The 23681-nt window shown below is 52.5% G+C and overlaps 1 protein-coding gene across 1 annotated transcript in view; it reads left to right on the forward strand.

The window, feature by feature from the left end:
• The first annotated feature begins 593 nt into the window (after nucleotides 1–593).
• The window catches only part of CASZ1 (castor zinc finger 1), a 92747-nt gene continuing 69659 nt past the window's right edge, over nucleotides 594–23681 (forward strand). The window contains 2 exon segments of the mRNA XM_074306296.1: nucleotides 594–1144; nucleotides 1705–1746. Coding sequence (XP_074162397.1) covers nucleotides 1096–1144; nucleotides 1705–1746 — 91 coding nt within the window. The 5' untranslated portion in view covers nucleotides 594–1095.

Consider the following 23681-nt stretch of genomic DNA (forward strand, 5'->3'; position numbering starts at 1 on the left):
AGCCGGCAGCCCCACTCCGGGCGCCCTCGCGCTGCAGGTGTGGGGCTCTCCCCGCGGCCTCTCCCCGACACCTGCCCCCCACCGAGGGGGGAAAGTTTGCCGCGGGGCGCGGGCGCCGGAGCCCTGCGGGGCACGGGCCGGGGGAGCGGGAGGCGCGGCCAGCGCGGCGGGGGCGGCCCCGGGCGCACGGGGAGGAGGCACGGGGCAGCCCCGGGGGCTCCGCTCGGAGATGCTCGCCCTGGCCGGCGGCCGGAGTGAGCCCAGTGCGCGCACACACGCGGGCGCAAGTGTCGGGGTGTCCGTGGTTAGGGGTGACGGGGGCTCCAGTCTCCCCGGCCGGCCGCGCGCGCCCGGCGAGTTCCGCGTGGGAACGGCCCCGGCGCCTCCCCGCAGGCCCGGACCCCGGGCTCGCCCCGGCCCCCCCGGCCCTCGGGCTGGGCTTTCTCCGCGCCTCCCGCCCCTGCCCGCTCGCCGGGCCCCGGGAGAGGAGTCCCCGCCTCCCTTCTCCCGGAGTCAAAGGTTTGGGAAATCACGGAGCCAATAAGACCCGCCGGCTGCCAGCGGCCCTGATAGGGCGGTCCGGGCTGGGAGAGTGTGAGTGTGTGCGTGTGCGCGCGCGGCCGGTGGGTGCGTGTGTGCGCGTGTGTGTGTTTGCACCGAGCTCCGAAGCTCATTCACTTTCAGCATCTCTGGGAGGCGGCGATCCAGGAGCGAGCGCCCGGGAGGCGGGCGGGGAGGGAGCGCGGAGGGAGCGCGGAGGGAGCCCGAGCGAGCCCGGGCCCGGGCCCGAGCCAGCCAGCCTCTGATCTTTCACCTGCCCCTGGGCCGGCGCTGGGCAAGGCCGGGAGGAGGCGGCGCCAAGGCCGGCCCTGCCAATCATCTCCTCTCCTGGCAGCGCCCCCGGCGCCCCCCCTCCCTGCCCTCCTCCTCCTCCTCCCCCTCCTCCCCTCCTCCTCCTCCTCCTCCTCCCCGGCTCCACTCCCTCCTGCCAAACTGTTAGCCCGAGTGTTACCGTCAGGCGCAATGACATCAGGGTTTTAAAACAACTTGTTATTCGGGGAGTAATCAGTTGCAATTAGGCATTAATTAAGTATTATGAAAGTTGATTATTTAAGTGAATTCGGCTTTCGACTCTCCGACTATGGTGAGTACGGGAGAGTGGGGCGGGGGGCGCGGGGGAGGGGGCCGGGGCTGCCGCGGATGCTCCGTCCTTTGACTTGACTCGGCGGGGGCGGCGGGAGAAGCGGGGAGGGTCCGCCGGGCCCGAGCGATCCGGGGTCCGGCCCCGCCTGGGTCCGCGGAGGGGCTGTGTGTGTGCGCGCGCGTGAGTGTGCGCGCCTCTCCCGTCCTTCTCCCTGCCCTCCCGGCCCCCAAAAGACTGGGATTGTCTATCTATAAATAGTTTCTCTTTTACTTTAATAAACTCGCCAGCACAGCTGAGCAGAGCCTCACGTTTGCAATGTCGGGGTGTGCGGAGCGCAGAGGAGGAAAGAAACTTTTCTCCTGCTCGCTCACCCTGTCTCTCCTCCTCCCCCAGCCCCCCAGGGATTTATCCTTCGGTAGGGATGGGACAGATGGGGAAGGGGGGAGGACGGAGGGGGCGGAGAAATGGGACAGGGGAACCCGGGGGGAGGGGGATGAACTTCGAGAAATGACACTGAACAGACTTTATTTTTATTTTCTTTTTCTGGGCGTTCCCTGAAGAGTTTGGGACCAAAACGAGGAGCAGCATGGATCTTGGTACAGGTACCGGCCCGTGGGAACCCGGACGGGAGGGGGTGCGGAGGGGGGAGAGACTTTCACTTTTCTTTCGCTTCTTTTACGGAAGTTATTATTTTTAGCCCAATGAGGTGGCAGCTGAGAATAGGGGGCGGGGAGGGGGGCAGCGGCTGGGAGAGGGTCGGCGGCTTCTTTCACACACTCGCCTTCTCCGGCTTCAGAGAATTATTATTATTTATTGCCTGCTCGGGAACTCTGACTAATTTGGTGCTTGTTGTGATGAAAGAAGTAGGGAAGAGGGACCTGGAGGCAGCCAGAGAGAAGAGTTTGGGTTTTTTCGTGGGGTTTTCTGAAAATCCTCTTGTGTAAATGTTTTTCTTTCTTCTCTTTTTTCCTCCTCCGTGCCTCATTTATGGGGTGTGTGTGTTTTTATTTTTTCAGTGGGGGGTGGTTGACTTTTTGAAAGCAGCGTCCTGTTGGGAAAGGTGGTTGGGCTGGTTTCGGGAGACTGTCTCAGAGTAAAGGAATTTAATTTATTTGGGACAAGGCTGTGTCGGATGATCAAGCTAGTTATTATGGCTAATGAGTATTTTTCACCTGAGAAGCCGTGGGATGGCATGAGGCTGTTATCAGTTCAAAGTGAGGTGCCCAGGACCATGGCCCCCCTCCCACGCTTCCCCCTCGCTGCCGAGGGGCAGGCCCGGCCCGGGAGGACCTCGGCCGGAGCCGTGGAGGGCAGAGTCTGCCCTGGCATCTCGGGTTTCATGTAATTCAGCATTTACCCGTCGGTGGCTCCCACCCGGCTGGGCTTGGGGCTGCCTCTGCTCCTCAACTTTGGCCTAGCCCTTCAGACCTGGGGGAAACACCCGCTGTCCCTCCCTTCTCCGGGATTTCAATTTAAAAAAGTGCCATAAACAGGTAGATTATCGTTGTAGCGTGACCTTTGAACTTTTCTGTTTCGTTTTATGAAAGGACATCTGCGTTGTGAGAGTGATGTTTGAGCTGCGCACAGGGAGACAGTCACATGTAGACTGTGTTTAGGAGGATGGGTCTGTCACAGACCCCGAATTATGAGGATTATGGTCCGGGTCTGGTACCCCAGGGCTCATGGTGTGTGACCTCTGTGGGGTCAGAGTGTTGTGGGTGGGGGTGGGGTGCGCATGAAGGGGGCGGCTTTGGAGAGGGTGCGTTTAAGGAGTTTAAAAGTTGTCCCCACCCCCTATGACGTCCGATCTTTACTTAACTTGGTATCAAGGTGCCCCAGGGCCTCGTGGAGGGAAGAAGGCAGCACCCCCTACTGGGCAGAGCCTGACAAAAGGGTCCAGCTCCTCCAGCCATCCTGCCCGGCCTGTCGTCCCTGCCCCTGCCCTCCCACGGGGAGCCAGCCTCCCCAAGCCCTAATCAGGTGTCTGATCTGTTCCCTGCCGCCCCACCCCCTTTCTTCGGAAATGGGCCCCCACCCAGCCGGGCCAAGGGGCTGACATCCAGCCCTGCCTACCTGGTGCAGGCTCCCACACGCAGGCAGGCGGGCACGTGGGGCAGCCAGGAATTACTCACGGGGCCAAGCAGGGCTTTCCTCCCCCCTCCCCCTCCAGGATGCCAGCTGGGGCTGCTGCCCCAGCCCCGACAGAGGCCAGTCCCTCAGGTGTGTCGTGGGGGTGACTCCCTGGGTGGGGAGAGGAACTCCATGACCCCTCCTGGAAGGAGGACTGGCTCTGGAGAGGAGGGGGCGGGGGCCGGAACCCGGGGGCCTCCTGCCCGCTCCGTCCCTTTCCTCCAGGGGGGCAGGCTCTGGAAAGTTTTCCTCGAAGTTAGAAGGGCCTCTGAGGTCACCTCAGCCCTCTCCTGGCTGGAGCAGGGCCCTCCTGGCGGGACCCACACGCTGGCCTCCGGCCACTCGGTCGGGGAAGCCCGAAGCGCCAGGGTTCTAGCTGTTCTCTGTCCCGGCCCCAGAGCCCGGCCAGCGCCACCTCGGCCTCCGGGTCTCCCTTCAAACTTAGCCCTCCCGGTGCAGTGGGGGCCAAGCGCCCCTTTCTTCCTTCATAAAAGCGACAGGAGGACTGCATTTTCTCAGGGCCCTCTGGGTCCTTCTGCAGCCCTCACCTGCATTGTCAGTCAAAAGCAAGGCCTCTCTGTTTGGCTGAGCGTCCCCGTCTGGAGGCCGGGGCCGGTGCCAGCCGAGCTCTGCGGCTCTCGGGCACAGGACCTCTCTGAAGCTTGGGGCTGTCCCCTGGACCTCGGCCCTCCTCGAGGCCCACAGAAGGGGCCCACGGCCCAAGGCCGCTCCTCGCCCTCTCCTTGGTCACCCTGGGCCCAGCCGTGGGGCAGAGACCGGAAGAGGCTTCTCTAGACAAGTTGAACCAGACTCCCCCACTGTTGGAGACCGTGTGGACCCTTTTCCCCCACCACAGTTCAGGAAAGGGCTGGATCAATCTGGACGTCTTGAGCAATAAAAAATGCCGATGTCGTCCTAATTCACCAGGCCCCGAGATGACAGCAAATTTACATTTTTTAATTAAACTAGCAGCCAGTTTTTATGAGAGGGGGTTGGGTTATGCAAATCAAATGGTTGTGTACGGAAGATTAGGAGAGTTTGGGAATAAATTCCACAAATGCTAATAAAAAAAGAGAGAGAGAGAAAGAAAGAAGGAAGAGAGAGGAAGAGAGGAGGACATGGTTCCATTAGGCCCTTTTAGAGTGATTTCCCTCGGGGAGGGAACCAGGGAGAGAGGAGGGGGAGAGGGAGCAAGCTTTCCGACATAGGTAAATCCATTGTTCGGTGGGGGCCGGTCTCCCTGATCAGGCCCAAAGGCCTCTTCCCCAGGTCCTACACAGACCTGGGCCAAATCAGGCGTCGGAGCCCACAGGAGAAACCCAGCGGTTGTCGGGGTTTCCGAGACCGCCCCCCGGGAGCCAGAGAGGACGCGGTGGGCAGAGCTTAGGAAGGTTTCCAGGAACTCGGAACCGAATCCCCGGCGTCTCTGTGGCAGCGTCCTGTGGGTGCAGAGACCCCTCGGGGGGGAGAGGGAATCAGCAAGCTATGGCCCAGGAGAGATAGGGAGAGAGGAGGGCCCGCCCAGAGGTTGACATCATTTTGTTCCAGCCAAGGTGGGTGTTATGAGTCAATCTGGGAATCAGAATCAGAGGAGGTTAGCACCGAGGGATGGCTGCCAAATGCTGAGCTGGGCTGGATCGTCCCGCACCAAGGCAAGCTCCGTCACAGGGGCCCAGGGCACCCGTCCCCGAGGCTCCCCTCTCCACCGGACAGATGAGCAAACTGAGGCCGGAGACGGCGGAGCCCCCGACCCAGCCTCTGGGGCCTTCCCTCGGTCTGCTTCTCTGTGTGCTCACCAACAGCCTCGGTCTGGTTTGGAGATGGAAGGGACAGGAAGGCAAAAGAGAGGAGGGAGACCCAGCAGAACCAGCCGCCAGACTGGCAGAGAGGGGAGACCGGGCGAGGGAACCAGGTCACCCCGTGGGACCCAGGAGCCCATGTGGTGGGCAGAGCGAGGTGCCAGGGCCGGCTTCCATCGGGCGCCAACAGTGTCTGAAGGCCCAGCACTACCCATAAGTGTGGGCCCCTTTGGGGCATCTGGATGCCATCCTTACCCGGCTGACGTCTGTATTAATGTGTAATTTTACTCTTTGCAAAATGCCGTGGGAGGCTGGTAACACAAGTGTGGCTATGCCATTTTTCAGATGAGGAAACTGAGGTCTGTGAACTCCATAGCTAGTAGGGAGAAAGGAAACTGGAGCAGCAACCCCCACCAACTACAGACAGGCCGGCTGGCAGTCACAGGGCCGACTCTTCAGCTATTGCCACCCTCTCGCCCCTTCCTCTGGGCCCCTGCGGGCAGGGTGGGCACCGGTGCACAGTTGGCACCGAACGCCCACCTTGCCAGGAAGGCTCCCAGCCATCTTTGCTGGGAGAGCTCCAGTGAGAGGGGCTCAAGATCTGGGACCCGGTACCTCAGAGAGGAGAGCACCGAGGTGGGCACCAGCTGGCTTCCCTCCTCCCGCTCCAGTGAGGACGGCTAATGCAATATGGACGTCCAAGCCGCAAGCTCCCCCTCCCCTCCTCCCCCACCACCAGGGATCCTGGCTGGGTTCCAGAGCCAGAGTTTTATGATGGAAAATGGAATCAGGGAAGGCACCTTTGGGAGGCTGAGTCACCGCAGCATCATCTCCTAATTAAGACCACCGCCGCCCTCGGAGGCAGCCAGCCTACTTCTGGGCCCGGTGCAGGGCCTTCCTGGGCCCAGGACAGCTCCGGCCAGCCTCTGGCTTCTGAGCGGGCAGGACCCTCAGCGACTCCCAGGGTCACCGAGAGGGGGACAGGGCTGCGCACTTACAGCACCCCCCCAGCTGCTTCCCAAGCAGTGACCACCTGGACCTCCAGGAGGGAAGGAAGTCACTCCATGGTAATTAGTGCTGGGAGCCCCCCGGGCCATGGTTGTCCCCTAAGGCACCAGCAGCTGTTTGGGGGTGGCTGGGGCTGGTTGGAATAGGAAAGAGGGGAGAGGAAAGCTAGGTCTCAGAGGGAGGGGCAGAATCTTGGACTCACTCTCAGAGACGGCATCTGGGCAGAATAGAACCTGGGCAGGGTTCTCCATGTTCCAGATAGATGCCGGGGCCATCCCCTCCATCATCACCTTCCTCCGCCCCTGTAGCTGCTCCTTCTCTAGTGAAAAGGGGCCTTGCAGAACTCTGGTCTCCTCCCTGGCAAATGGGAGTAATCATACCTGGGCAGCTTGTCGTAAAATCGGGAAACACTGAAGTCTTGCAGAAATGTCGTACCCCTTTTATTTGTGAAGCTTTGACCTGTCCACTTTTCCAACCCAGCCCCTTCTCCTCTTCCCTCGCTGGGCCTTTAAGCCCTTTATTCTGTAGAATCTGATACAATGAAGAGATTCTGCTCTCCCTCTTGTCTCCAGCACCCAGTCCGCCTTCTGCAAGGGAGCCCTTCCTGACCTCCCTCCGACCGGGGGCTTCCCCTGTTTAATTGCTCCCTGGTTATCTGGAGTAGAGCGTGTTTGTGTGTGCGTGTTTGCATGTTGTCTCCCGTATTGATGGGAAGCCCCTTGAGGGCAAGGACTGGCCTCCTCTGTAGCTCCTTTGCACAGTGCCTGACATGTAGTAGGTGCTTAACAAATGTTGGTTAAGTAGAGCTGGGTTTTGTTTTGTAACCTAGCTTTTATTTCATAGAGGAGGAAACAGAGAGATTAGGACACTTGCCCAGGGTGAGCTAGGTCAGAATTAGCAGAGCCAGGGGGAGTTGAGGTGTCTTGGGTCCCAAACCCTGGCTCCCTTGGCTAGGTCACATGGCTTCTCCACCCCCTGTGAAATGCCAGGCCTGTGCTGCTTGAGAGGCAGTGGGGCCCGGAATAAAGAAAGTGAGGGAGAGAGAAAGAGGGAGAAGGAGAAAGGGAAAGGAGGGAGGGAAGGAGAAAAAAGAGGAAAAAAGGAAAGAAAGGAAGATAGGGAGATAGATGGATCGACAGAGATAGGAAGGAAGGAATAAAGAAAAGGAGGGAGGGAGAAAGAGGGAGAGAGGAAAAGGAGAGAAAGAGGAAGGAAAAAAGATGAAAGAAGGAAAGAAAGGAAGAGATAGATAGGCAGATGGATAGATGGGCAGGTAGGATAGATAGATAATAGATAGAAATAGGGATAGATGGATAGATAGATGGAGGGCAGGTAGAATAGACAAAATAGAAATAGGGAGGTGGATGGATGGATGGATGGGCAGATGGGTAGATGGATGGAGGGCAGGTAGGATAGACAGATAATAGTTAGAAATAGGCAGATGCATAGAGTAATGGATGGATAGATGGATGGGCAGATGGAATAAATAGACAGACAGACAGATAGTCAGGCAGATAGGCAGGTAGATGGATGGATAGATGTGCACATGGATGGAGAGTTTCACAACCTTAGAGCACTGTATAAACATGGGCTGTCATCATTTCCCATCTCCCCACAGTGCCTATATAATGCGGGGCACTATAAGTGCTAATTAAATGAAATGCTCTTTGCTAGTTGACTGAGCTGGGAAGGCCCTATGATAGTGTATCACCCTCCCTAGGACAATTGACTTAGTGTTCTTTGAGTTTTGGGTCTCACAGCTCAGAACTAAGGGGGAGTCCTGGAGCCAAGTTAAGGGAGCAGGACAGAGATAGAGGAGTGATTTGAATCAGGGCAGAGAGTGGACAATGGTCTAGGTGGACACTGGATTGAGGTGGTCATTTTCTCCACTGACTTTTAACCTTTCTGGGGAAATGGTTCAATTCTATTTGGAATCAGAATCTCAGTCAAAAGGGAGCTCAGGAGCTATACCAACTCACCTTTTAAGTGGACAGAAAACCTCCAGCCTACATGCCCAACAATTCAATTTGGCAAATATCTGTATCTCCAGCATCCAGGAGAAAGCCTAGCACATAGAAGGTGTTTTAATAAAGTCCTTAAATTTGGTTTAATAAAAATAAAACTGGTCCCACCATTATAGAATTCTTACTCTGCTTGGGAGAGGAGTGGAACTAGTAAGTGCACAGATGTAACAAAAGTAGATAATTAGATTAAAATATTTTTAAAATATAAAAGTAGTTTGAGGACAAGGGAAACTTTAAAGATCTGAAGGGAATGAGTATTTGCTTGGAGAGCTTTTGTGATGGAGAACTCACACTCAGACCTTTTCAGACAAATTTCTAACCTGATTTCTAACTTGTGACATTGATTTTTGAACCCAAGTGTTAAACTTTACATTTCTCCCTAGTTAACTTTATCTCATTAGATCTGTCCCAACATTCTATCCCATTGAGATATTTTTGGATCCTAACTCCATTGTCTAGTTTGAGTCATCTGTAGATTGTATAAGCAGGCTTTAAAGCATAACTTTAATCCAATCAACATATTTCTTCTCCCTTATAGATCAACAACCTTACTTACTCAGGCACAGTTAAACAATCTGACTTTAGAGACCCCTTCTAACTCTGAGATTCTTCCTTGCTGCCACAGGCACCTTTTAAAACTTTTAAAAATTATTTTGCTCTAAACTTAGAAACAACCTCAACAAAAATAAAATACATATAATAAATGAGCAAAGTAAGTCAGATCATGTACAATCACATTAACTCTGACTAGTTCGAGATTACTAAAAGGGGAAAGAAGTGTGTGTGATGTATTTATTTATTCAATTATCCATTCATTCATTCATTTATCTATATTTATATTCAGAGCTGTAATCTAATTGATTTAGAAACTCTCTCCACTGAGATAGGAAACTTAACAATTTAGGGAGTTATCCAGTCCTTTTAGAGGTTAGGTGACCTGCCCATTGTTCTACAGACATCTTGTGACAGAACCAAGACTGGAACCTGGGGCTTCGGTTCCTTTAGCTCCTCTGCCTTTGACACATACATGTGTGTTATAGATAGATCAATAGATAGATAGATAAACAGCTAGGATAGATAGATAAGTAGATAGATAGATAGATAGATAGATAGAGAGAGAGAGAGAGAGATAAACAGCTAGTTAGATAGATAGGTAAGTAAATAGATAGATAGATGTATAGATGCATATACTAAATAAATTAAAGAAATAAAATATGTGCCTATATATACATGCATACCAGAATGTATAATATATATTTAAATTTTAAAAGTGGTATCTCACACACACATGCTAGATTGCATATCTATATGTCATATATAAATATATTACAAAATGTTTGTCTCACATAATGTATTTTATATATTACATACATTTATAAATATATTAATTTTGTATCATATAATATTTATGTTAATTTCATATCGCATGTAATATTTATATATCTTTATTATTTATATTTGTTTTATACATTAGTGTTATATATTTATTTTATATATAGCATATGCTATTTATAGATACATAAAATATTTATAATATAGATATGTATAAATTACCTTTTGCTGTAGAGCAAAATAAACAAATATTTATTTTGTACACATATGCTTATATACATTTATACACATCACATCTATTTATATATTTATCTTTATATACATCACATAAATACTTATGTGTGTTATATATCACATATTTATTTTATACATCACATGTAATATTTCTAGATCTTTATTCTACATTACATATTTATTTGTATATCACAAAATTTTAAAATAAACTCTATTTTATTGAATATGTAAGTTTAAAAATGGTAGGATCTCACAATGCTGTAATTTGTGTGTGTATAAATTTAAAGTAAAATCAATAGCTTATCATTTGTTCCAGGTCTGCTTCTGATCGCTTTTCCATCTGACTATTTGTCAGATCTGGTTGGCTTTGCTCAATATATGTATGGATTTATCTATACGCACCCCACAGATCCCACCCCCACACACCTCTCCCTCTTGCACCTCTTCCCAAGGACACCTCATCACTGTGTACACCAGCTTGCGACACCCGCCCTCACCCCGGGGTCACCATGACTACCCCAGGGCTGGGTCCCTAGTGCTCTAGCAACGTGATGACAAGCTGGAGGCTAAGGAAGCCGGAGGGAGCCGGCTGGGGGAGGGGAGCCTCTGGGAGCTGGGAAGGGCACCAGATCCGGGGCCTTCCTCAGGTACGGCCTACCTGAAGAGCAGCATCTGGGCCGAGCCCTTGCCCGCCGGCTCCAGGCTCCCCAGCTCAGGGCAAAGTCCCAGGCAGAGCAGGCACTTCATAGACTAAGATACTTGGGCTAGTTGGGAGAGAGGGCCAGGCCTGCAGGGAGATGATGCTCACCACCTGGGTGACCTTGAGGGCTAGCCTCCGGGGTCTCAGTTTCCTCATCTGTCAAATGAGAAGCTGGACCTGGATCCCTTTAAGTGCTAAGGGCCGCTGAGGTCCCTTCCTTGTGGGACCCCGGGGTCTTCAGTTCTAGGGTCCCGTGGGAGGTGGGGCGGGGCCTGGGACACACCCTCACCTCAGTAGGAGAGCTCTCAGGGAGCTGTTGGAGGACTGAGAGGAAAAGAGGGAGGGATCCCTGAAAGAGAAGGAGAGCAGTCTGTCAGAGTCCAGGAGTCTGTTAGTCTGACCCAGGTGGAGAGAGACCCAGGGAGTCCAGCAGGATCAAATCCCAGCGTGGCCTGTCTGGCTTCTGGCCCCTTCCCCTTTGCATTCATGGTTAGCAGACTCCGCTGTGTGCCGGGCCCTGGATGCCGCGGGAAACGCAGACAAATGGGACAGCTTTGAAAGTGACACGGCAGGGTTCCTTAGCTAAAAGGGAAAGAAAGCCATGCACAAGACAGATTGTTTCATGTTCTGTCTCTTGTTTGGCTTATGGATGCAAATGTGTATTTTATGCAGTGTGTGAGTGAAGAATAAATATAAATATGTACATGCGTGTATGTTGTTTTTTAACAGAGTTATGGATACTGTTGTTCAGTCAGCTTGCATGTGTACATATTGGAGGGTTAGAATTATGGATACTGTTATTCAGTCAGTATACTTGTGTATATTTTGGGGGTTAAATAGAGTTATGGATACTGTTGTTCAGTCAGTATACTTGTGTATATTTTGGGGGGTTAAATAGAGTTATGGATATTATTGTTCAGTCATACATATGTGTACATATTGGGAGGTTAAACAGTTATGGATACTGTTGTTCAGTCAGTATACATATGTGAATATTTTGGGGGGTTAAACAGAGTTATGGATATTGTTGTTCAGTCATACATATGTGTACATATTGGGAGGTTAAACAATTATGGATATTGTTGTTCAGTCTTTTTCAGTCATGCCCCTTTCTTCATCACCCCATTTGGGGTTTTCTTGGTAACAATTCTGGAGCAGTTTGCTATTCCCTCTTCCAACTCATTTTACAGATGGAGAAACTGAGGCAAGGGAGGGTTAAGTGACTTGGCCATGGTCATACTGCTAGTAAGTGTCTGAGTCTGGATTTGAACTCAAGAAGATGAATTTTGGATAAAAAGATGGACAAAATAAGGCAGCCCCTTCCTCTCAGCAGCTTATTGTTACCATGGAAGGAATCATTGCTTATGACCTATTAGGGGAGACAGGGCATTCGGTCAACCAAGAAACAGGAGTCGAACTGTTGTGTGCCAGACCCAACGAAAAATAGCGATGATAGCAAACATAAAATGAAAATGTCTCCTGTCCTCGGGAGGCGGACACTCTGGAAGCCCTTGGGCACCAGCCTCCAGTTCCGTCTGTCTGTGTTAGTGAAAGGGCACGGAGCCATGGGATGGGCATTCAGTTCTTGGCCCGACCCCTTCTGTGACCTTTGTGACCTTGAACAAGTAGTTGCCCAAGTGGAGGGCCCTCTGTAAGGAGAGGAGGTGAGATGATCTCTACTCTGACTCGGTCTTACTTGCCCCTCTGTGCCCACTGCCCGTGCCTAGCAGAGGGTTCCTTGCCCATCTGCCCTTGCCCCTGCCCCCCAACCGGGCTTCCTCCATGTGGCAAGTTTGTTTTTCCAGGGTGACCTGTTTAATCATCTCATTTTCTGGTGGCCGTTTATTCCTCGTTTCCACGGTTACGGCCCCATTAAGGGGAGAAGCAATAAGCCAGTGAGTCAAACAGGTAATAAAAACATTAAAACCCATGTGCGCAGAGGGAGGATGGGGCCGAGAGGGAGGGGAGTTCAGTGAGGTGAGACGGGCTGGGGAGAAAAGGCGAGATCCCACGGGGGGCAGACGGAGGTAAGAGCCTCTGCCCTCCAGGAGGCCTTGAGGGGGATGCCTGTCCAGTCCCCAGAGCGTGGCGTCAGGAGCGGAGAAACTGACCGGGGCCCCTTCATGCCCGTCCCGCTAGAGAGAGAGCCAGCCGCCGACAAAGAAGGCCAGGCTCGTCCTCCTGGACCCTCTCTGCCCATGGCAGCCCTTGTATGCCCATCAGAAGCCTTGCCCCCTGCCCTGCCACAGGGCCCTCAGGGGAGCAGGCCGGGGATAGCTCCTGAGCCCACCTGTGCAGGGAGAGATGTTCCCCTGGGGCTTGGGCTGGTTTTGGCCAGTGCATTGTGTCCATCACAGAAATGACTCCCGTTTCTCTCACATTTGTAAAGATCACAAAGCTCATCTCATCTCTGCAATGACCCTGTAGGCCAGGAACCCGTGTAGTCCCCGTTCCTGAGATGAGGATACCAACAGACTTATCACCTTTCATAACCCCGGGAGGCAGGAGACATTTCAGCCCATTTCAGAGGTGACCCAACCGATAGAGTCTCAGACTCTAGCTTTCCAACCATCCTGTGAAGGAGGCACCCTTTTTATTCCCATTTTACAGATGAGAAAATCAAGGCTTATTGATGTGAAATCCACACTGCTAGGAAGGGACTGAGGGGGGAAGCTGGCTTTGTCCTAAAGCCAAAGACTCGTGCTGCCTTTCAGGAAATCTGACATGGGGGTCTGTGCTGGAGGGCCCCCCCTCACAAAGCCCGCTCAGGAGATTGCTGGGAGAGGGGAAGGTGACTTTTCCTTGGAAGGACCAACCCTCCTGCTCTGGGACTGACTTCTTGGGGGAGATTTGAGATATCATCAGGTGCCTCCTCTGGGTTCCATCGTCACTGACCCCCGCAACCAGCTCCTGGGGTTTAAAGGAAGGCCCTTCCTCCAATCGGACCCTCCGTTTTATTGACAAGGAAAGCGACTCAGAGCGGTTCACCTTCCCCAGCAGTGAGGAGCCCTCAGCTCAGTGGTCCCGTGCCGTTATCTCCCCTCGCATCCCAAACCCCATCGGATTCCTTTGGTCCATGTGCTTACTGATCAGGTGGCTGGCCATTCAGTGAGCTCGCTGAGGGCCGAGATCATTTGATTTTCTTTCTTTTGCTTTTACGGGGGGGATGGAGGCTTCTTATATGTCCGGCGCCTCAGGTCTAGGGGGCAGCGACTGCCAGTTTTGTATCTGAGCTAAACCAGATCCCCAGATCTGTGGGCTCCTAATGTGGCTCATTTTTTCCTACTGGTGTTGGAGGAAAAGAGCAGAAGGCTCAGATTGAGGGTCCCCTTGAGCCTCCCACTGACTTCTTGGCCCTGGTACTGGGGTGCCAGCTGTGTCCTGCATCTTGTGCGGGTGAGTGTGCATGGCTGCCGATTTCTCACAGTGCTCTGAACCCCAGTTTCTTTTCTGCCAACTTTTTATCAAGAAGCATATTTGTGGTGAGTGCTGTTAACAGGGCCCGTCTGCTGAGCACATACCCACAGGGTGGATGGCTCCGTGACCTTGAGAGAGGGGGAGAAGGGAAGGTGGGAGGAAGCAAGGGGAGCACGGAGGGACAGAGAGGGGAAGGGGTGGGGCTGGGGAGGGGCTGCTGGAAGAGGCCAGCTCCAGTGAATAAAGGTGGCAAAGTGTGGCAGGGGGCTTTCGGAGAGAACCCCGGCGGTCCTGCAGCATCCCCTGCTCTAAGAACTGAGTTCCAATCCCACCACGACGGGGGCCTGCTCACAAAGAGTGGAACCAGAGCTCTCCTTCCACTGGAAAAAGCAATTAGGTCGAAGGGGAAAACAGAAACGTGGAGTTGTGTGTGAGGAAGGCGGGTATACAGAACACTTTGGCTAGAGAGCGGTTTGTGACATAAGACTAAGCAAGTACACTGGGGCCAGATTGTGACTTTAAGGAGCAGGCTGAAGGACCATTGTCTATTTTGTCTTTGTATTTCAGTGCCTGGCACACAGTAGGCACTCAATAAATGCTTATTAGATTGGGTTGGGGATGATTGATTGGACTTCTGGGATTCTGAGTGCATATCTCAGAGAGATCTGGGTTAATCACCTAATACATTTATTGACCGCCTACTGCCTGTATTAATTGGCTAACATGCATTTATTGAGTGCCTACTGTGTACCAAACATCAGAGACCACCACAATCAGCAAGCTGGGCCCTGCCTTCATGAGACTTCTGTATGGGCGGTTCATGCCCGCAGGGCTGGTAGGGCCCTGCCTGACGTGACACCCCACTGACTCATTGGGGGGGGGGCTGAGCACCGAGGACCTTGTGGGAGGTGGGAGTCACCTGGGTGACAGTCTTCCTCGGCTCCCCAGTGCGCGTTTGAACTCTGGAAGACTTTGGTGCGCGCGCGTGTGTGTTTAATCTCTGGTTACTAATTTCAGAGGCACTTTCTGGTGAGGGAGGAGGGAGGGAGGGAGGAAGAAGAGCTGGGAAGTGGGGGAAGGCCTCTGGCTAAGGCTCGTGTCTTGGGAACAGGCCTAGATGAATACATATTCCGATCAAACAGTTCAGCGTAGGAAAGCCTCCCGTGGCACCAGCTGCCCGGCCTTCTCAGGAACTGTCACCAGCGGGTTCACGGGGCAGCTGGGACAGGAACAGCCTTTTTCAGCAAAGATCAGAGCCCCAGGCGGTCCTCCCCCTCCTTCTCCCCTCCCCTGTCCTGAGGGCCCTTCCCTCTGGGAGCTGGGGCTGAGGGAGCCGGGAGCCGGTGGGGAGGGGGCATGGAGGAGGGGGGCTGTCCCCTCCCTCCCCTCCCCTTCCCAGGGCCAGGCTGAGGTGGGTGAAGTCATCACCAGATGCCTTTGCTAATTGCTTTAAGAATCTAACTTAAAATGAGATGAAACTGTGTATTCCTGGGTGAGGAGTCATTTTCCATCTAAGAGTAAATTAATGAAAGAATTATACCGAGGGGGGGCTACTGGCAGAGCTCACTCATCTGATAAACCGAGGCAGCTTGGAGTAACTAAGCCAGGCAGGCTGGAGCCGTCGGGCTGGCCGAGATCTGCCCAGGGCCCAGGTCCTACCCTCTACTTCTTCTCACACCCTGCCCTGGCACTCCTGAGCTGTCAGCATTTACTCCGGTGACAGCCATGGGTATTTGGAAATATCAAGCACTTATTAAGCGCCTACTGTTTGCTGGCAAAAACCCGAAACCATCTGTGTCCTTGAGGAGCTGGCATTCTGGGTGGATACGACGGGTACACAGATCAACTGATAAGCAAATAATTGCAGCCTGGGAACACTAACAACTGGGTGGCTCTTAAGGTGGTGGCCCTTGAGCCCAACCTTAATGGAAGCCAGGAATCCTAAGGTTCGTGGGTGAGGAAGAAAGGGGTGGGGGCCAGCTCAGGCAGAGGTGGAGAGAACCGCTGGTGAATCAGTTGGGCTAGAATGTGGTTCCTGAAATTAGACATTCTGGATCTGGATCATAATGGGCTTTGTGAAGGGGCAGGCATTGTGAAACACAGGGGAGCTATAGAGGGTTCTAGTCTGATCAGACCTGTGTGGTCCACCTGCCAGGGAGATAAGGTACTGCAGATGGTCCCATTCTGAGATAGCTAGATCAGGAATTAATTAGGTACTTGCTGTATACCAGGGGTTGTTAATAACAACAGTGATTGGTAACTGATGTTCACATAGGGTACTCAGATTTCTGAAGCCCTGAATTATCTCATCTGATCTCGTAATGGTCCTGTGATAAAAGATGAGGAATCTGGCGATCTGCGAGCTTAAATCAGATGCAGTTATTAAGTGTCCACTGTGTAGGCTCTGGGCTAAGCATTAGGGATGCCCTCCCCGCCCCCCAAAAACCAACAAAAAGCCCCTTCTTACCCATGCTCCCACTGCTGATGTTCCAGGCAGGACTCTGAGCCCGGCACACTATTACCTACCTCCTTCTCACCAGCCATGTTATCCAAGTCTTCATCTTCTCTGGACCTTGCATGTCCCATCTCTAAAATGGGTACCATAATCCTTCAGCCCACCCCTTGAGACTCTGGTCAAAGCTCTTGGAACTTCCCCGAAAGGACTCACTGTTGTCTTCCTCCAGAGGAAGAAGAGCTGCCTTCCAATTTCTGGGGAAGACCTGTTTGAAATGAAAGGAAATGGATTAATGGGCAGGGGAGTTCTCAGGAAAGTGAGTCGGTCCCACATTATTTTTCTGTAAAACATATGCCCTACATGTTGATTGATTGATTGATAGAGGTCCAAATCCTTCTGGAAAGATCATGGGGCCATTTCTTCCTGGTTCTCTGGAGCTCTGGAGGTGTCTCCCCGCTCCCCCCTTCTGTGCTTTGAGAAGTAGCTGGAACTGCCTGGAGGACTCTGCGGGGTAACCTTGCTGCTTGGGAGACGGCCGTCTCTCCCCGGCTGGATTTGTTCAAGTCAGATTTGTTGAGTCTTTATTAGATCCCTCCTATGTGGCAGACACCGTCCCGGCATGGGTCCCTGCCCTCGGGAGGCTTACCTCTTTTTAGGAGGAGGGGAGCATAAGCAGGCCCAGAACTCTGGTTACTCTCCCTCTCCCTCCCTCTTCCTCTGGATGGCTTCTCTTCTCAAGGAGGCCGTGGATGGGGGGCCTAAGTATGCCCCACCCCCTCTGCTTAACTCTTTGTGTATATGTCCGTGTCTGTATGTGTGTGCAGAAATATAGAACGTCTATGGACCTGCAAACGTGAATGCATAAATATACCGAGCATATGCAGAGCGCGCGGGCAGGGAGAGCACAGATTCATGCACAGTGTATAGTGGTGTGTGTGCATATACATGCATGTGACTGTGCCTTCTTAATGTATGTCAGGGAATCATGCACATATTTGCATGTCAGAACATGCGAGCAAACGGACCCATGTGTAGTCACATGTGAGTGTACATCAAACATTGCGCAGTGCACACACGAATGTACATGAGGATGTGTCTGTATTAATATGTTGTGTGTAGATGCGTTTGTGTGTGTGTTTGTACACAGTACACATCATCCATGCGCACACATGAATGTGCATGAGCACATGTCCATATTAATACACATGTGAGTGTACCTCACATAGTGCTTTTGCACCCATGAATGGACATAATATTTATTAATGAGTACATGCATGTCGCTGACACGAATACACATTATACATGTGCACACACAAATGTAATCAGCATATATCTGTATTACAATGTGTATATGCATTCCAGTATATATTTGTGCGTGAGTGTACGTCAAGTAGTGCACTGTGCACACACGCATGTACCACACACATCCCTGCGCGACTATGCGAGCATTTATATGCGCGCTTCCACACAAATGCACGGTCTATGTGCACACACATGTGCGTGTGACAGGTGTGCGGGGCTTTGTGCATGTTTGCGGATTACGGCGCCAGTGAGTTTTGCGGCTAGGACACGGGACTCGTGGCTAGGGACATGGGGGTGGGGGCTGGCCCGGCGTGCCCAGTTAGGACAAGGAGATGGCAGCTTGGTCACCTCTGACAAACAGTGGGGGCCCTGCCGAGATCTTGGGGAGAGGAGGGGGGAGGCCGAAGGCCTGAGAATCCCTGGTCTCAACCACAGGGAAATCCGGCCCGGGCCGGGCCAAGACAGCCGGCAACGGGGGCTCCAGAGGTGGCTTCCTAGGGAAGCCGGGCAGTTCTGCGGAGGGCAGGGGAGGAGGGGGCCCTGCTCTCTGCTGTTCCCTTGCCCCGGCGAGACAAGAAGGGGGCCAGGAGTCCCGGCGGCAGCAGCAGGCGGAGGAGGAGGCCTCCCTCGCGTAATGGCGCCTGCTCTCCGGGGCCTGGGCCGGCGCGGGGCCGCTCGGGGTGAATGTCCGGGCCGCCCCGGGGCCGGCGGGAGCAGATGGCCGGGAGGGCTGGGGGCGGGGAGGACGCGCCGTCGCGGCCCCGCCCCCGTGGCGGCCGCCCCCTCGGTCCGGAGCGGCGTGTGGCGGGGGAGTCCGAGGGGAGGAAGGGCCGGGCCGGGCTGGTCTCGTGTCCCGGCGGCCCCGGGGGGCGCAGGGGCGGATTGAGACAGGCTCCTCGCAGGGAAGGTGTTAACCAACAGCAGGTGATTAAACATGACAAGCAGTGACATTTCTGCGCGGGGTTCTCAGGCCCGGCAGTGCCGAGAATGGAGCCATAAACCCTGACATTTTGTGTTATGCACTCAGAGGTTTTTAATAGACCTCCTTCCCTCTCCCAGCCTGCTCCCCACCGCCCCCTCCCCGCAGCCCCTTCTCCCCCTAGCACTCCTGGGCTCCCGGGGGCCTTTCTGCGCGGGGCTCCGCTGGGGGGAGAAAGCTCCAGATCCCCCAAAGCCCCCGGGACCAGCCCCCGGCTCCGGCCCGGCCCGGCTCCTTTCGGGCTTTCTCGGCCCAGCTTTAATGCCTCCTCCTCAATGTCCTTCTCCCTCCTTTGCTCCCTTCCCTTCTTCCCCCTTCTGGCTCTTCTTTCTGTCTCTGCATCTCTCACGCTCCCTCTCCTCTTCCTCCTTCCCTCCTTCTCTCTTTTTCTCCTTCCTTCACCCCTGGGCTTCTTCTCTCCCTCTCTCTTCCCTCCCTCTCTCCCACTCTCCCTCTTGCTCTTCCTCTCTTCCTCCCTCCCTCCCTCCCTTCCTCTCTTTCTCTCCCTCCCTCCCTTTCTCTCTCTCCCTCACCCCCCTCTCTTACCCCTTCCTTCACCCCTGGGCTCCCTCCCTCCCCCTCCGTCCTTTTTTTGGGTCCTGAGCTCAGCGCCCAGCCCTCGGCCCCGGCTGTGCCAGTTGTCGGGGGCAGCAGGTGGCTGTGCTGAGTGCCCTGTTTGTGTTAACAACATTTTCAGACCAACTCGGTAGCCAGCGTGCGCGCGCTCGTATGTGTGTTGGGGGGGGGGGGGAGCAGAGACTCCGAGGGCTGCTTTCTCTCCCCCTCCCATTTTTTCCTTCCAATTTTCTCTTTCTCCTTTTTTGGGGCAGGCCGGGAGGGAGGGCTGGGGGTGGGGGGAGCTTTACTGCAAACAGTTGCCGGATTTATTCCCGAAAGGGGCCGGACCCAACAGTTGTTGCTCTCGCTGAGAAATGTTGGAACAACTGGGGATTCTCTTGTTCTCCGGGCACAGCCCCTCAAAGGACATTTGGAGGTGAAACGAGAAGGTGGCAGGCCCTGTGCAGAAGGACCCCGGGGGGAGGTGGGGCCTGGCAAAGAAGCAGGGCCCAGCCCCCTCCTCTTGTCCCTTCCGATGACAGAGGCTGGGGGAGCTCACCCTTCCCCACCCGCCCCCAGGCCCGGTCTGCAGACAGGATTAGGAGACACCAGGAGTCATGCCATCAAGTTCTGCCTCAGACACTATTGGGCAAAAGCCACGGGCCTCAGTTTCCCTATCTGTAGAGAGAAGCCTACTCTCTTTAAAACCCCTATTTGAGTGATTTGTACAGACAGGAAGCTCACCCTCCACACTTTGATCTAGGAAGCCTCCTCTTATTCTAGGACCCCCCAGCTCAGAAAAAAAGAATTTTGTTACCTTCCAAATCCAATTCTTCTTTTGCAACAACAACAACAACAAAATTCGTTTCTGCACATACATATTGTACCTAGGATATACTATAACATACTTAATATGTATGGGAATGCCTGCCATCTAGGGGAGGGGGTGGAGGGAAGGAGGGAAAATTCAGAACAGAAGGGAGTGCAAGGGATAGTGTTGTAAAAAAAAAAAAAAAAAAAAATTACCTATGCATATGTACTGTCAAAAATGTTATAATTATAAAATTAATTTTTAAAATTAAAAAAAAGAGAGAATCCCCCCACCTGAAAGCCCTCCCCATTTCTAGCCTGGCTTTTTCTTGACCATGCTATTCACTCACATTTAGACCACAATAGTGGCTCCTTATATTTATACAGAATTCTTGAGGTCTACAACATAAAATTGTATTGTTCCCATTTAAGAGATGGAGAAATTGAGATTCATGTTCATGGACACACAGAAAGTGTCGAGCCCTGGAGGCAGCTAGAGTCACAATTTGGGGGCTGGGGAAGAGAACCACCAAATTAGGGCCACCTTCTACATGAAGTCTTCCCTGATTCTCTCTTGCTATCTCTTCTGTTAGAATATAAACAGCCAGGAGACAGGGACTTTATCACTATTGTGCCTGGCTCATACCAGTCACTTAAGAAACGGGATTTTCATTTCTGGACTGATGGTAGTCAGGAGAAGCCAAGTTCAAATCCCAGCCTCATCTCTGACTACTGTTTACATTTTAGCCCTCCAGACATCAGTTTCCCCATCCGTAACATGAAGACTTTAAATTTGGGGATCCCTAAAGGCCTTTTCAGGTCAAATTTTGTTTAACTATTTATCTTTAATATGAGGGAGGGTATTTAGGGAAATAACTGGAGTATGAAGACAAAAGTTATCATTAAAAGTTTAAGAATAAATTAATTTAAGCTCTTAATAAAAAGAGAACCAAAAGGTCCCTGTATAAAGTAGAGAAAGACAAAGAAAGCTGGTAACCAGAGCACATGGTACTAGGAGGCTATAAAGTTTGCTCTCCTCCCACTGACGATGCCCAGGGTGTCAAGGGGCAGAACAGCTGGACATGGAGGTGCCAGCCGCTGTTTTCGACTCCTCCTGCCTCAAGGCAGAAGTGTGCAGCCAGAGCCCCACACCTCCCTACCATGAATGAGTTATACCCCTTGCCCTCTACTTTACATCCCCTTGCCCCCCCCCCCCCGGCCTAGTCACAGAGGGCTCTCCAAGCCTCCTGATCTCAGCATTTAGCTACTGGAATCCCCCTTGACCAGGGAGAAGATGCCTAAAGTAGCCTCCACAGAGTCTCCCAAGCCCAGACTCAAATATTTACTAGCTGCATGACCCAGGAAAATCCCTTCAACTCAGTTTTCTTCTCTGCAAAATGGGCACCTTCCTCACTATTGAGGTGATGTGGTTTAAGTGCTTTGTAAACACTGAAGTATTTTCTAAGTAATTGTCCTCTGGTCTACTCTTCTGGGCCCCCTGACACCCACTTTCCAGAGACCTAGCCAGGAGTCTGCTACCTTTCCTTGTCAGGTTAGGGGCTGGGAAGGGAGCCCCAGAGCCCTGGTTTGGCCACCTGCCCCTGGGGATCCGGACCTAGCTTTTACTCTAATCCCTACATCCTGTTGTAGGTCCTTAATCAGCGGGAACCCAGGTTGGGCCAGACCCTGGGGTTACACCACCTAGGAGGAAAGGACAATGTGATGGGGGTAGCATAGCAGGTGGATGGGAAAAGAGTCAGTAGCCACAAGGCCGGATGTGGCCCCAGCCCTGGCCCGCGCCCCCCCCCTCTCTCTCTCTCTCTCTCTCTCTCTCTCTCTCTCTCTCTCTCTCTCTCTCTCACACACACACACACACACACACACACACACACACACACACACCCTGAAGCCTGGGGGTGTGAGGAACAGCTGCCTTCCAGGCCGTTGGGCTCTATTCTACCAGAGTGTCAGGCAGGGGGCAGGAGCACCTGCTGCATCCTTTGGACGGGGAGTGGGGGGCCAGCAAAGGAAAAAGGGTTACCCTAGGAGAGCTAAACTTCAGGGCATTCCAGTGTTTCTGGAGGTGACTGCCAATACCAAATCAGGGGTCCCTGGATTGACCCGGTAACTCCAAGTAGATGGCAGAAACAAGAATAAAGGGGGAGCCACTGTCCGGGGCAATGGTACCTAGTCTCCTAGGCCAGCCCCTGTTTTCCAGATGCAGAAACTAAGGACCAGAGAGAAAATGGAATTGTAGAGCTGGCCATCCACATTAGTGAATGGATAGAATGATTAGAGTAGATAGAGTTCTGATCTTAAAGCTGGAAAAGACGGAGTTCTGGGAATTATCTCTCATTTCTCTGTACCTCAGTTTCCTTGCCTATAAAATGGGAAGACTTGATATCTTCTGAGGTTCCTATAAGACTGGAATCAAAATTCCATGACCTGCCTGAGATTTCTGACCTAGTCAGAGGCAGATTTGGAATGATATTTATATTGTGTATAACTCCTGAGACGCTCTCATGGATCACAACATGTCTTCTTCACTGTTTACATATTACATACTACACACTCCCCATCCCAGGGAACCCTATCCCCTCTCTAAGAAGTCACAATGTCTCTGGAAAGTGGGTGTCGGGGCCCAGAAGAGTAGACCAGAGGACAATTACTTAGAAAATACTTCAGTGTAGATTGTGACTTCTTAGAGAGGGGATAGGGTTCCCTGGGATGGGGAGTGGGAAGGTCTAGCCAGCAGACAGCAGAGCCAATGGGATTCTCTTGGGCCTAGCCAGTTAAAGCAACCAGTCCAGCCCAAGCCATCTCAGGCCTGCGAGGGGAAGTGAAGGCAGAGAGACCCCTTTCTATCTCTTAAAAATACAGCAGCCAGATGTGGTCACGTGTTGGGGAGTCACAGTGGGGATTCGTTTTCGAGTTGAAATAAATGGCCTCTGGGGTACCTTCCAAATCCGAGATCTTGTATTTCTGATTCGGCAATTCTGGGAATAGGGAGTTTTTTACATCTCTCAAATTAACTTTTCACATAATGTAGTATGTGGATGTGCTTTGAGGATCAGCGTGGCAGGATAAAGAGTGGATTCAGAGCAAGAAAGTCTTGTGTTCTAGTCTTGTCACATAGTCCTGAGCAACTCACTTGGCCTAAGAAACTAGATTGTAAGAGAAGTGCTGACTTACAATAGTCTCAATAGAGAAATTTTTCTTCTCTCTCTGCCGATGGACTCACGGCTCCGGTTCTTATCTATTACAGTTATCTATATTTATCTCTTCTCCCCTTACATGACTCTAAGCTTCCTGAGGGCAGCAACTGGGGTTTATTTCAGCCAAACACCCCCAAAACCTGGGACAATGCTGTGCCCTTAGCTGACGAGTCCAGAGTGTTCAAGTCGAATGTTTTACTCATTTGAGCTCTTCCTCCTTTCTCTTGGAAGCCTATGCTTGCAATACCAAGGCAGCACAGCGGGAATGGACAATGGGGGACAGCACCTGCCTCCCAAACTCTGTCTCATCTCTGGGGTGGTGGGGAAGGGAGGACAAGGACCGATAGGCAGGCCTGGCCTCTGGGTGGGGCAGAGGGGCCAGAGGGCGGACCGGCGTCCGTCCTGCCATTGGCCCAGCTTGGCTTTGCAAACAGCTTCTTTTCTATATGGAAATGAAGAATTTAGGCTAATGGAGCTCAACCATCTCTAATTTTGCGATGGCAGGAGGATTTTGATTGAAAGTAATTAAGCAAGCTAGCTGTAAAATTAATTAAAGCAAAAGGGGGGGATTTTT

This window comes from Sminthopsis crassicaudata, chromosome 3, assembly GCF_048593235.1.
Source record: "Sminthopsis crassicaudata isolate SCR6 chromosome 3, ASM4859323v1, whole genome shotgun sequence".
Lineage (NCBI taxonomy): Eukaryota > Metazoa > Chordata > Mammalia > Dasyuromorphia > Dasyuridae > Sminthopsis > Sminthopsis crassicaudata.